Below are 15,440 nucleotides of genomic sequence, written 5' to 3'. Positions count from 1 at the left end.
ATACTAGTTCCGATTGCTCTGTTGAAATCTCTAAAAATATGTCAAAACCAATGAATGGGTCAACGGCTTCACTCATCTTCAAACCAACTTCAAAGCAAATAGCGGAATGTCGAGATAAATTACGAATATTTACAACATCAGCATCATCTCAACCCGTTAATCTATCTACATTTACCTTGGCCATTATCATCGGATTCTTACTCTCAGTCCTGGTTTCAGTAGCTGTTCTCTGGAATTTGTATCATCGCTATGGATCAAGCAATACTGAAGATAACCGACCAGGAACAGCACCCAAACCACCAGCAACACCAGCAACACCAGCAACTCCAGCAACTCCAGCAATCCCACCAAATTGAATCCTAGAAATGATAAAATTCATCTCTACATATAAACTTAACTCAGCCAATTATTATTACTTTTTTACTCTTTCTATCTAAATTCTGGTTTACTTAACTCTACTTTTTCAACAATCCTCTCCATCTCATAATGCTGTTCAAAAATCTCATTAAATTCAATATAAGTGTTTTGGATATAATTTTTTGACAATAAATTTAATTAATTTTCAAGTTTGTTATCCCTGATTTACATTTAAAAAGCTTATAAAAACAATATCTTTATCAGAAACATTATGATTACAGGTGATTATGGATTTAATGCTGGCTCTTGAGCCTTTAATTCACACAAAAAGGCAATATATTCCTGTAACGGGTCTTTGTGATAATCCTGGTTATTGCATCTGTTGAACCTGACTATGTTCAACTCAATAACCTGGATAACAAATTCAACTCAACAATTAAATTTCCTATCTAGATGTTGTAAGCATATCATCAAATTCCCATCAAATCTGGCAAATCTATTGTTTAACCATTATTACACACGGAAATTTGCAATATTTCAAATCACCGAAATGAAATCCTCCAATAACAATGAAATATCGTAAAATTTCACCGTTTTAGTTTCCTTTTCAGATTCCATTTTACATTCTCAGCCAATTTAATCATTTCCTTGATTGAAACGAACCTCATTCCAACCTCCATTACATATTTACCAGTGTTTTTTTGTCCAAGTACATTAACTTTCTCATATATTTGCTTTGATTGTGACTTATTGCTGTCATTTTTTCACTGTTTCTTGAATCTTTAGCTTTTCCTATTAACCATCGAGCGCATATTCAAAGCCATTCCTCAAAAAAGGTTCAACTCCGGAGTACAAAATGATTAAATCAGATTCATTCCCAAAGTTTCTCCCTCAAAAATGTATTCAGTTGAAATAGAGTTGGTTATTGAATGAGATAACAAGAAATAAAGTTTACGATTCAACGGTAAATCCATAGGAAGAAATGGATAAATCAACTCGATTAACATCAACAATCATATTAAACTCCAATCTGGTTTCACCAGCAACAGCAAGTCCGTTAACCAAATTATCAATGACAACAACACTGGCAACAACAGTAAACCCAAGTCCAAGCAATTCATCAAGCACAATGACCACAACTCCAGTGACAACCTTTGATGAACTTTATGGAGCCTTTGCTGGTTCACCTGGAGATGAAATTTCATCTGAATCTCTTTCATCTTACAGTCAAGAGTTTAAAACTCAATACCGGGAATACCTTAAAATTGAAATAATCATACTTTACACACTCCTCATCTCTGGCAGTTTAACCAATTTGTTTGCCCTTTTCCAGATTGCCTTTAAAAATCACCACAAAACTGGTTCCAATATACTTTTATTAAACCTTGTCATTGTTGACCTGTTTGTCGTCCTGTTTACCATTTTCCCACAAATACTTTGGTGCCAATCAATCTCATGGGAAGTCGGACAAATAGCGTGTAAACTGTACCAAACACTGCGCAATTTTAGCCTTTTCTCGTCCTCCTTTATGGTCATCTGTATAAGCTACAATCGCTATTATCTACTCAAAGAGCCTCACATTTTTCAAAAGGAGAAACAAAGGGCTTACCGAATGCTCAAAATCACCTACATTTCATCATTTCTGCTCAGTATTCCTCAGGTATGTATTTTAATTTCAATCAAATTTCAGTTTCATTCAATGTCTAGACAGTTACGTAATCATAGTTTTACCTGAATTTTGTTTCCAATTTCACTCTCTCAATGTAAACATCAAGCAAAAACAACGATTAACCAATCTGGTTCATAGCCATTCAAATATTTCATATTCAATCCAAGCTACAATATTAAACTGTAAAGCTTCAAATTTTACCGAATCTTGAAGCAACTCCAACAATTGGTTCACTGTTACAACAAAAATTAATAACTGCCAACAAGAAGATGAACGATCAAAGAGTAATATTTCAAAGACTATTTGTTGCTCAGCAATGAAGATGATCTAAAATATCAGAAAGTTGCCTTCATTACCATAAAGATTATGGAATAATATTAATATAAAGACTCAAGAATCAAATCGTTCATTCATTAAACAAAAATCAGAAAGATTATCAAAACTATCCCAATCCTCCCAATAATCAAACCTAAAACTTGATCAAACATTAACTTAACAATTGGAAATGACTTAAAATTAGTTTTTGACTATTTCTTGGATAAGTCTTGGAAGTTTTATAACATGTTTTAAAATATTTACTGCAAATTTGAATTGCTTTTTCTAATTTGATTAAGAGCATTACTCAATATTATTACTGAATTCATAGTAAATTTAATTAAAATTAGATACATTTACATTTGATTGCTTGAAAAATCGTCAATTTCCAATCATTTATGTTTTCATGGAAAGTAAATTAAATGGCGAATGAATAATATCTTTTCAATATATTCTTAGGATTTTATGTATTAACTTGTGGAGTTTCAATTAATTTTTGTTAATCAAACTCTTATTCAATCGAAATGTTAATTGAAAAATTAATCTTTTCATGAAGTTATAAGGTTTTTACACCAAAATTAGATTCTGAATCAACTATGAATTTACAAGTGTTTCAATGTTAATCCTTTTCCTTTGCGATATTTGATCTCAATTGCAATTAAAACTTGTTTAATAATTAATTTTGCTTCTGCACAAAGGTTTCCAATTTATCAAATTAAAATCTCAAGAGTTTTGTTACCGGAAAACCATTTTTAAAAGTAAATTCAACAATCATTATTTTTAATTGCTCTTAAACGGTTAAACAACAAGTTGCTGGCAAAACTCATTTTTCAATGTTAAACTTGATTTGACATTTTACCTGACAAAAGTTTGAGGCTTTTTAGTTGCGATCAGTAGATCTGCCGAATGACTATTCAAAACGATTTCAAGCAAAGTGATGGAACAACAATCAAAAGTGATTTCAATTGTTGTACATTCAATTTACTTTTACATCGAAATCAGTTAATCAATAGCTTTTCAAGTGCATTCACTGAGCTTCTTCCTACGTAATTTTCATCTTCACTTTAAATTGTGCATCAAATTGCACCAAATTGTTGAGAGTTGAATGAATTGAATATAGCACTAAGTTTGGGGTTAAATCAAATCAAACTATTTCAACTTGTTTGAGTATTTTAATTTTGATAGTTTGGATTGTAAAATACTGTCAAAAGTCCATTACTAGAAAGTAAATACCAGTAGCTGAGAAATACAAATTAGTCTTGATCCAAGTGATTGATTTTCTGGTTGATTCTATTCAGTGTTAGATTTTGTCGAATTGAGTAGGTTAACTACGACAAGAATATTTAAGATGATTAGAGAATCTGGTATAAGCCTTCATTCATCGTCAATTTCCATCATAACTTTTTTCCTGAAACTGGTGTTGAAAAGACTTGACACCTTCATAGTTTTATCCTAATTGATTAGGAGTGAAAATAAGAAAGAAACTCAGAAGCTTTAAGTTTTGAGTAAAAAGTTGTGTCTTGCTTGGTTTGTAGGGATGTGGAAATAGATTAGTTTGTTGTAAACGAAAAACTTCTCTGATCAGTAGTTTTCGAGAAAATTGCGTCTAAAGTTTAAACTTCGAACGCTTTTTGTACAGTTGCGAAGCGAGATGAGCCCAGCAAATTGATAAATTTAATGTGATTTTTAACGACAAACCAGAAAATGAATTTGATTTAGAAAATAAAGTTTAACTTTTTTGTACAAATGGATAACTTCGATTTTGAGTTAAAGGTCTCTTTGCGAGCGATGGTCACAGTTAGAAGGTTGAAACTTGTTTACCTTCAACAGAAAGCACTGGCCAACCTCACCGACTGAATAATCTTTCAGATTTATCACTGGTCTCTTCGATTTCGAACAATAACTTCGAGACTTTGAACCTCGCTAACTCAATAAATACCTGAGTTATTAACATAATTCCTTCACCAAATATCATACATAGCAATGCTTATGTTATAGCAAAAGAAGCAATTACCATTTCCTCAATATCGTTCAAGAAAATCGAGTTTCTAATGCAGTAGATTGCTTTTGTTGTCAATTGAATGCTTAAAAAGCTTCTTTGAGGTGAATTGCAACTCTTTTGCTTCATTCTCGTTATGAGCTAGAAGTATTTGCGTTTGTACTAAATTCTGATCCAAATTTTTCTGATATTCATCGGTGTTATATTATAGCACTTTATATATGACATTTTAATCCAAGAATTGTGTCGATGGCTCTTGTACTTATTGAGTTATCGAGGTTCAAAGTTTCGATGTTATTGTCCAAAATCGAAGGAACCAGCGATAAATCGAGAAGAATTTTTAATTTGTGAGGTTGGCCAGTCAATTCTGTTGGCGAAAAACAAGTTTCAACCTTCTAAATGCTACCATCGCGCTGAACGGCTGCTTTAACTTAAAATCGAAGTTATCCGTTTGTACAAAAAAGTGAAAATTTATTTTCCAAAGTGAATCCATTTTCTGGTTTAACATGAAAAGGTATATTAAACACATTAATTTGAGGGAAATATCTGCTTTCATAACTGCACAATAAGCGATCGAAGTTTCAACTTAAGACGCGATTTTATCGACAACTATAGCTCAGAGAACCCAATTCTTGGATTCAAATGTCATATTGCAAGTGCTATAATATAATACCGATGAATAATAAAAAAATTTGGATCCAACTTTAGTACAAACGCAAATAGTTTTACCTCATAATGAGAATGAAGCAAAAGAGCTGCAATTCACCTCAAAGAAGCTTTTTAAGCATTCAATTGACAACAAAAGCAATCTATGCATTAGAAACTCGATTTTCTTGAGCGATTTTGTGGTAATGGTGATTTTTTCTTTTGCTATAACATAAGCATTGCAATGTGTGATGTTTGGTGAAGGAATTATGTTAATAGCTCATGTATTTATTGAGTTATCGAGGTACAAAGTTTCGATGTTATTGTTCGAAATCGAAGGCATCAGTGATAAATCTAAAAGATTAATCAGTCAGTGAGGTTGGCCAGTGCTTTCTGCTGAAGTTAAACAAGTTTCAACCTTCTTACTATTACCATCGCTCGAAACGAGTCCTTTAACTCAAAATCGAAGTTATCCATTTGTACAAAAAAGTGAAACTTTTTTTTCTAAATCAAATGCATTTTCTGGTTTTTCGTTAAAAATTACATTAGAGGTATAAATTCGCTGGGCACAGCTCGCTTCATAACTGCACAATAAGCGATCGAAGTTTCGACTTCAGACGCAATTTTCTCGAAAACTACTGATCAGAGAAGTTTTTCGTTTACATCAATCTAATCTATTTTCACGTCCTTACAAACCAAGCAAGACACAACTTTTTACTCAAAACTTTAAGCTTTGCATTTCCATCTTCGATCCACTGAAAACTTTTGATAGTATCTAACGATTTACTTTGTTAGTAATTAATTTTGTTAACCATTTTCATCGGCAAACCCTATTTGTGATTAATAATTTACAGAAATTTCAGGTCCCTTCATTTGAATTGGTCAAGAACGTAGTCATTTCCCAGTTTTTTGAATCGAGTTCCCTGGAAATTTCGTGAAAAATGATCTTTTTGTAAACCTTATTCATAATTTGCAATCTCAACTTTTTGATGCTGTCTTCAAGTCTAGACTCATTCAACTGCTGAAAGACTTGTCCAGACTTGGACTATCATATTTAACAAAAGTATCCAATTTCATGAAGAGTGTTTTCAATATTCATTTGAGATTAATTCCATAAACCAATTTCTGAACAACTATTGAAATTTACTCTTTCAAGCGAAACTCAGAGCAAGAAAAAATAAAATGATCGGCACAAAGCAAAATGCTCGTTCAACATTCAAAATATCATTTATAAAGCTTAATTCCCAATGCTGTACTAAGCCTTACTAAACAATCTGAAATTTTAAAGTTTCAATCCAATGATTTGATCATGATTCATTATAAATCAAATTACTACAATGTCTAGTCTAACATAAAACTATTAATATAATCCGTTTCAAGTAATACCTTTATACTTCAAGTTCAAAGCATATAAATCAAAGAATCGCGTTATTCAAAATTAGATGCAAATTAATTTGACAGCAAATAATCAATCAATTCTACATCATGAGAAAAGTGATAAATACTATTCATAATAAATAGATTAACAGCATTTCCATCATCTTCTTAACTCTAAACAATTAAAGACGATCTTGAGTCACATTGAAAAGTGTATTATTGACTTAAATGTGTCCAATTTTCTGGTTAAATCTTCGGTCTTTGCTGAACCAGAAAACCCATTCTCAAAATATTCACTTCTAAAGTTATTTAGCTTTGTCGATGCTCTTCATTTCTAGTATTGAGATATTTCCACCAAACTTGATTACTTTCATTAAAGATCTTCCAAAATTCAATCAACAATTCTGAATGTGATCAGTTAATAATAGCATCTTCATTGATGTAAATTGAGTAGAAACATTTTGGAAGCGTTGATGTTATCAAATGAAATAAGATATTCAATGCTAAATGTGGAGTCTAAATTAAATGGAAATTGGAAAAGGAATTAATAAGTTTATTTTCAGGTTTAATAACATGAAACCTGTTGGCTGCCAATATTAGACAATAACATTTACTGAATGATTTTCAAAAGACTGTAAGAACTTCTTACTAGGAAGGATTCCAAAGCCTTTCAATGAACATAATTAGGTGAAAAATAAGGTTGCAAATTAAATTTTGTCAACATTCAAGTTCAACTATTAAATAGTAAATAGAATTAGAAATGAAAACAAGTTTGATTTAAAGTATTTTACAGCAATTAGTCGAGATTGATTTACAATTTGATTTCTAATGCACTATTCTAATTTCTAATTCATTATTCAACATCAACTCAACATCATTCCTGGAAACTGATGTGGAATGAGAAATAAGCGTAAAAAAGATGAGTTTCCAGATTATTAATAATTCACGATGGAATTGGAAATTGCAAATTTACCTGAATCTTTATATCAACAGATTATTCAACGTCTTGAGTATCTTCATAACCTCATTTGCCATAAGAAAATGTTGTAAGCATTAATGTTGGATAACAAATTATGAATGTTAATTTGAATCCATTTTGTCTCAACATTCATTTTCCTGCCAACTGTGATTCAAGTTTGACAAAAAAAGGTTTAAATTACAATTTCGGGTTTTCATTTTACTTAACCAGAAACTGTGTTAACCAGAAACCCATTGTTTGGTTTTCAATGGAAGCCAGTGTTAGGAAAAAAACAAGGAAAATAATCATTTGTTAAACTGATTTATATCTTAATTATATCAATATTAATATTGATTACGATGTTCAATTGAATTGCAATTTTAGGTGGATTCAATAAACAGTCTGACCAAGCCTTTAATGTAATTTACTTTTTTTATTATCGTGAATATATTAGAATATTTTGACTTGATTTATCAACAAATCTCTCCATCATCATTATACTAAAAGCATTTTCAGCATTTGTTTTCCTCAGCAAATCAGCAGATTCTTTTATTTATACTTTCACCTTTCCTTTGGCATGTTATTATAGCTTAAAAACATGTACAAAAGCAGTGATACAAGAAGTTGTTTCAAGATTAAACTTTACATTTTCAAGACATTTTAAAGGCAAAACATTTTCCTCTGTAAATAACAGGGCTCATCATGTTGACTGCATTATCAAAACACTCAGTAAACCCATGACTTTCAGGGAATCCTGTAAGTGTTGAAAGAATGAGAAAAAATGATAAAAGAATGGCCAAGAAGTGCATTCTTCAAAGGCATCAAAAAATCTCATGTTGAAGTCAATGTCTTTTCAGACTTCATCTTAAATTGGAAATGACGATAAATATGATCAATAAATTGAACAAGAATTTTCTTTGCCTGAAATTTGATTTGGAATCATTGAACTCCAATGATAATCGGATGAAAAAATACAAAACTAAAATGGACTGAAAGGCAATTGTTGACAAGATTAACTGCAAATTAACTTAGCAATTGACTTTAATGTACAATAATGGAGTCAAGTTATCACATTAATACATTTACTGGTTAATTGTAGTTGCAATAATTTACAAAGTAACATTAACGTTGACTAAATGGTTAATTGTTCAACAATCAATTTCTCATTATTACCACTTATGAACACTTTTAGAGAAACTTGAAGGCTCTTTATTTAATCAAATTAATCATTTTCCTGATTGATTGACAAGATGAATGCAAGAAAATGTTCATTTACCTTTTGATTTACAAAATTTTCATGATCACTCCATGATCAACATTAATCATGTTTTACGCCTTCATTTGCATTGGATTTTGACATGAAGAAAAAATGGAAATTTTTGTCATTTATTAAAACGGTAAACTTTACTTCAATCATTTTCGTTGATGAAGTTATTAATATTAATATTAACCTAATAAAATATTAATTATTGATCCTTAAATGTTTACCTTTATCAAGTTTACTCAACCTTACATTGAAGGCAAAGTAAAGCTCATCTTGTTGCCTTACAAGTGAGACCTTGTCAGGTTAAATCTTTGCTCATCAACCCTGGTTAATCGAGTTGATCATTAACCAGAAAACGTTACTTCAAACTCCATGTATAATGTAAGAAGTGATACCCTGGTGGAAAAGTTTATCCGAAACAAACAATTTCGTTTAAAATAAGTTTGAATTTACTCGCCCGAGTAATTGAATGATTTAAAATTTGCAAGATTCGGGTTTACAATTTTCATGTAAGTTATCGTAAGAATGATATAAATTTAGTGTTAATCGACCCTTTTTAATCTAAGCAAAGAAGCTAACAAAGCCCAATATTTATCCGTGTTTTATACTGATATGCACCCTTTATAAACTGCTTGATTATTGAAAAATTGTTTGATTAAGTAAAATTTATCAAAATTGATTGAAGGTTTCCTCAAACTAAATATTAGTTTAATAATTTTCCATATTTCATTGAAAACAATGTAAGTTATAATTTATATCAAGTTATTATGGGTTTCTATCAATGATCTTTGTGTGTTTAAATTAAAATCGATGTGATGATAAATTGTTTCATCACATCTATCATAGCAAAACAGTTGTTGTTAATGTAAAGCCATATGTTTATATCAATCAGTTCTTCTTCATGTTTTCTAAGTATTACTAGTGTAATCAGAAAAATAGTCCATGAGAAATTTGAAGACTCAGCTAATATTCAAAAACACTATTAAAGTAAGTAATTAATTTTTTTGTTGGCTATTTCAATGATATATTGATGTGAGGATAAATTGTTTCCTCACATCTCACCTAGCAAAATAATAGTTGTTAATATTAAGCCAGATATCATATAAAATTCAATTAAATCAACTTCTCCTTTCTTTGTTACAGAATGCTGTTACTAATAATCATTTTGAGTGGCCAGCAGAATTTTCAGCAGTTTGATGAAGATGGTGAAGAAATGAAAAATGAATGAAGTCATTTCAATTTGTAAATATTTAGGCATGAAGCACAATTAGTCTTTATCAATACATATTTGAATCAATTATAACACAGAGAATTAACTGATTACTAGCAATCTTAATCTAAGTTATTTGTGATTTAATACAATATCTTATTGTTTTATTGTCGAAACTTGCACGAGTTATCATCAAAAAATTGCAATTTTAATCTTTAATTTCATTTATTTTAGAATTGAATAATGCTTTTTCAAACAATTTTTTCCACCAGGGTAATAACAATAGCAAAGGCAATAATGACCATTTAGCTGTGTCCATCATAAATTGTGCAAACCTGGTTCTAACCAGAAAAACACTTTTACCTAAATGAAAAGACAATTGGGTTAAAAGGTAAAGTCTTTTCACTAATTTGTCTAATGAATAGTTGAGACAAGGCAAGATAACATGTTTACAATAATGAAAGCTAAATGTTTCCTTCAATCAAAATTGGCTTTTCAAACCCAATTGTTGTTACCTAAAAGTATCACATTCACATTTCAATTATAAAACATGGAAAAGGAATAAATTGGTAAAATTTGAAGCCAATTTCAATTCTTTTGTTTAATTTCATCTACTTTTGAGTCTATAAATTTTGTTTAATCAAATCCACTTTTCCCTTTCATTTGTCTCAACTATCTGTTAAATTGAATGGCAGGTTAACTGATAAAACTGGTGCACAGCTTGAAGGTCCATTATTTATGTCCATCCTTTATACTTTTGCCATGCAATAACAAGAAAGGGTCAAAAGTTAAACTTATTACATTGCTAAGCCATCATCTGAATCAACGATAAACGATTCTGATGAACAATGGAAGAAGAAAGAAGATGAAAAAAAAGGTTAAAAGTACAGTAATACCACAAAAAGTCTATTCAAGTGTCAATATCACAAGTTACTTAAGACAAATGGGATTCTTGTTCACATTCCCATTGCTGGGAAGGAAAAGCAAAAATCCAAATGTTTATCAATCCTGATAATCAATCTGTTGAACATGAAATGTTTATTGACTTTCCCTGAAAAGAGCAGCAATAAAAGGTAAAAATGAAAATTAACTCGTTTCCAACTTGCAAATTGAATGATGAAAAAGCTGTTGTTTTCAAATAATTGATTTATTAAAAAATAATTGTACAAAATGGCATAAAAAGTGTAACCAGAACTCAGTGAAAAGATGAACTAAAACAGCAAAATATTCAATCTTTTCATCATTACTATCTTTATTATTTACACTTGAATCGTTTGCGAGTTTTGCCGAGTTTACATTTAATATCATTTATTGCCTTTTTACACTCAAATTTCATTTTTCATTATTACTTTTGTTATTGTGCTTTTAATGATATTTTTCATTCCTTTTACTGTTGCCTCTTGATTAATTATTAAGATTGAATCTTCATTTTGGCTGAACAAAAGCAGTTTGGTTAAACAATTGCCTTGGAATTGATGATATTTTTACTGCTGATTTGTTTTGGGAGTCAATCAGAGATGAACTTTTATACTGACAATTTTACCTTCAATCCATCTAATTAGTTGATACAGAAATTGTTTATTTACTTGTCTGTAAATATTGAAGGAAGGAATCGAGTAAAGCTCATTAAAGCACCTTATTATACTTGAATTGTTATTCAATTTGCTTTTTTTCACCTTCCATCCTTTAACATTATTTTTGATGAATAATGGATTGTGTGTTGATTGCAATTTAAAAATAACTAATCACTTTAAAAGATTCATCTTTAATGAGCTCATCTTGGTTGAACACATTTAACCATCAATCCAATTAACTTACCGAAAAAAAATTTAATGCTTTCATAAACAATTAGATTAAAGATGAAATTTGAATAAAATAACTTCAAGTGAAACAAAAACAATAATTCAGTCAAGTTGACCATTTCAGTTAACTCAACCTGACAACTATTGAAGTAAATCAACCTAAAAAAGATTGAATATTAGGTTTAACCAGTTGTTCAAATAATGGTCAAAGACAATGAAAGATGAAACTGAAATTTGGGTTTACTCAATATTTTGCCTTTTCTGGTTTACTTTTATTTTTTGGGTTAACTCTTGTTTTCTGGTTTACAGTTCATCATTTATAAAGTTCAACCTCAACCCGATCACAAATTCAACCAGTGCGTTGGCTTCACTTTTTTCACTTCGCAATGGCAACTGCGAGCTTACAACTTTTACACTTTACTGGGAATGTATCTCATACCTTTACAGTTGATTATATTACTTTATTCAAAAATAATTGCCTCTCTTAACCTGGATAAATATGTTGTAGGTAAGTTAACCTTTACATTTGTTTCAACATTAAGACTCATTGTATCATGTGTTTAAATCTGGAACCGAAAAGTGTTTTTCATCTTGCAAAAGGGTAAAATGGTTAAACAACATTGTTTTACTATTTATTTATTAAATGAACAGAAAATATTACAGCTGGAAATAAAAACATTGTAACTCTTATACCAGAGCAATGTTATTCATTATGAATTAGTCTAAGGCTGTTTTTTTCACCTCCATTTGATAAACTGCAACAAAATAATCTGTTTAACATGAAATTTGTATAAATTTTTCGTCTGCTTTATGAAATAAATATTCAGTTATCTTTGTATAACTTCATGTTGTACTGCAAGCCCACGGTCATGTTGGAAGGAAAGCAAAATGTTGAAAAGTTATATTTTTTTCTCGTCTTTACCTTTTCAATATTCATGAAGGTTCTTGATGATACTGATTATTATCTTGATGCAGATGATTGTGATTATGTTACACTTTTATCACATTGAAATGAGGTTACAAGAAGGATAAATGTTAACACTTTTATACTCTTTTTGTTTATCGTTTTACTTTTGTATCAATCATTTCCCTGAAGCAATTCAATCTCTTCCATCTCATGATGAAACTCTGCTCTATTTATTGCCTTAATTTATACCTGAGACTTTGTCTCTCAGTAAATTAATTTGATTTACATAATAACCTTGTAATACATTGAAAATGTCTGCCTTTTGGGTTAACCTTTTCTTCATTTTCCCTCATTTTACATCTTTTTTTGCTATTCAATTTTGATCCTTCATTTTCATTTACAAGTGATTTATGATTTTGATTTATGACAAATTTTATTAATTTTTATTGATTTTACCTTACAAAATTAGCTATTAATATTCAATAAATATTGTCTCTTGAAGTCTTTCAGGTTAATCTTGGAGTTAAACACTCCAAAGTTGAATTCAATTTTCATTTCATGAGATTCACTTGAATGTAAGCTTTCATTGAGGTGAGCTTTTAGCTTTTCATTTTGATTCAACTTCAACTTTTATTGGCATTTAATTACTCAAAATCAATCTTTTACAATCTAAATGTTTGTTTTTTGTCTGACAAGAAAGTTCATTTGATCAGCAAATAACTTGGGGATTTTGTTGGTTATATTGTAACATTTGAACCTCATTTCTTTGGCTGGAAAACATTGAAAAGTAATTTAGTTCAATCTTTATAATCAACAGTCTGCAATCGTTCAATCTTTCAATATATTTTACGAAAACTGTTTATTTATTTATTTAGTTATTTAACCCTGAAGCCATTGAATTTACTAGATTTGTCAAAAGTCAGAATGAATACGATTTGCTTTATTCAAAGGTGCTTCAGTCTACAATGTTGTTTACATCGTTTTCAGTTTTGTGATACAAATTGTATAACAAATTGTTGGACAGTTCAATTATAAAAGTTTAAGATGAGCTTGATTGGACTTTTTGTAAATAAATACTGGCCTTTGATTGCAACAATTGAAATAAAGTGATACATTGGATTGACAGGGAATAATGACCAATGTTACTTTATTTGGTCAATTTGGAGTTTATTTATAGCTTCACTTTGGATTGTCAGGGTTTTCATGTTAACAAGTTTATCAATTTATTCAAATTAATCTAAAAGGTGTTTTATTAATAGTTAGCTTAATTTGAGTAGGTTGGAGTTATAAATAGGCTGAGATGTAAGGTAAGAATCAGGTGTAATCAATTCAATTGGGACTTGAAATGGACCCTGGCAAGAGTAATAGAGTTATACTCTTTGGACCCTGGTCAAAATGAAAATAAACTTAATGAAAGGTGACAAACGTTCAAAATGTAAATTTTAATGACACCTCAAAAGATCACATCAAAAAGCTGTAGCCAGTAATATGGAGCATTTGGAACTGATTTGAATCTTGTTTGACGGAACTTTTGATAGCATCTTTCATAAAATTAAGTTTAATTTCAATTTGATGAGCATCAATTTTTGGTGACAGAGACCCCTTTGGCTGCATTTGTAAATTAATCTCATATGATTCAACAGTTTCCTTGGCTTCAAAGACTGTTGGTTTATTTAAATGATTTGTTAAATTTTATTGTGATTTTTTAATAAATTAATTGAGATTTTATAAATGTGAGGTTTAGAAAGTTCCAGTGTTTATTAAAATGGGATAAAGGTTTAAGTGTTTATAAATTTTTAATGGTAAGCTTGTTTGACTTTTTATAATTTTGTATTTTTTATCTTCTTTTGTTTCTGTTTGCCTTTTAGCGCGAATGAGCAAGTCTGCTTCAAGCGAGGAACGTCTTTCACAAAAAACAAATTGTATGCTCAAAACTAAACGCAAAGCAATTAGTACCTTTCTCGCAGTTACAATATCATTTACAGTTTGTTGGACTCCGTACGCCTTTATTGTCCTCTGGCAAGTGTTCAGTGGTCAAGATGAGATAATCAATCCCGTTTTTACCAGTTTAATGTACATGTTTGCTCTACTCTCATGTACTCTTAACCCCATTGTTAATAGCAGCCATCTTTATCGTGTGCTCTTCTGCTGTAAAAGATCTGGTTCCTCGTGTCAAATGGTGAACCGTCTAAGGCCGCTACGGGGTCGTGCTAATGGATCTGATTTAAAGCCAATCAACTGCTCAAATGATAAAGCCAACATACTGAAATAGTACCAAAGCTTCAAACCTGAACCACTCGACCAAACAAACCAAAGAATTAACAATCCGATAGACTGCCGTTTGGAATGGATTGCAAGCACATGGCATCATTGGTGGATCAATGATTGTGAAAAAGAGTACAATCATAATGAAATTCTGATTCTTGTTGGTAACTCAATCATTTTCACTATGCTGTTTACATTTGTTAGTGTAAAATGTGAGTTGATTCCTTCATTTCTAGTTGAGTATGTTGCCTCACATTTAAAAGCCCTATAAAACAACTAACTTGAAACCATGTCCACTGAGTCCAGTTGAAATACTTATTGTAAGTTTTGAGGTATATGAGAAGCTGCAGACTCTATTTAATAAGACCAAAAATTATTTTTCTCATCCTTCTTCTGTGTATGTTGCAAATTATTTTTCAAGTGTAACTTAATGTCATCATTAATGTTTGAAAATTAATAAAAAACACTGAATAATCACGTTTACTAATCCACAATCCTCATTAAACTCGGAAAAATTAATAAATGACACCAACACAAGTTGAATGGCTGTTTTGTCAACACTTGATTATTGATTTGGCAAGTTGAGATGAATTAGATTTAGGTGTGATTGATTCAATTGAAAATTTGTTTCTCAACCATGCAGAGCAAATTTAGACATAGATTAACAATCTC

At 30.3% G+C, this 15,440-nt stretch overlaps 1 protein-coding gene across 1 annotated transcript; it reads left to right on the top strand.

Annotated features, from left to right (window-relative positions):
* The first annotated feature begins 1,275 nt into the window (after positions 1-1,275).
* LOC107366244 (gonadotropin-releasing hormone receptor) lies at positions 1,276-15,245 on the top strand. Its single transcript, XM_015933828.3, has 3 exons — positions 1,276-2,017; positions 11,906-12,104; positions 14,372-15,245. Exons 1-3 carry the CDS (start codon positions 1,340-1,342, stop codon positions 14,773-14,775), a joined length of 1,281 nt encoding a protein of 426 aa, XP_015789314.2. The 5' UTR covers positions 1,276-1,339; the 3' UTR covers positions 14,776-15,245.
* The last annotated feature ends 195 nt before the right edge of the window (positions 15,246-15,440 follow it).

The sequence above is a fragment of the Tetranychus urticae genome, chromosome 2 (genome assembly GCF_039701765.1).
Source record: "Tetranychus urticae isolate SD_2017Ah chromosome 2, NJAU_TeUrti_SD_1.0, whole genome shotgun sequence".
In the NCBI taxonomy this organism is placed as follows: Eukaryota; Metazoa; Arthropoda; class Arachnida; order Trombidiformes; family Tetranychidae; genus Tetranychus; species Tetranychus urticae.
This window is presented reverse-complemented; position numbering and strand designations above follow the sequence as displayed.

Bases quoted from the DNA above. Each gene is read 5' to 3' on its own strand.
- LOC107366244 (XM_015933828.3), top strand. From the start codon at position 1,340: ATGGATAAATCAACTCGATTAACATCAACAATCATATTAAACTCCAAT. The intron at 2,018-11,905 runs GTATGTATTTTA...TCTGGTTTACAG, and splicing joins TTCTGCTCAGTATTCCTCAG to TTCATCATTTATAAAGTTCA. The intron at 12,105-14,371 runs GTAAGTTAACCT...TTTGCCTTTTAG, and splicing joins CCTGGATAAATATGTTGTAG to CGCGAATGAGCAAGTCTGCT.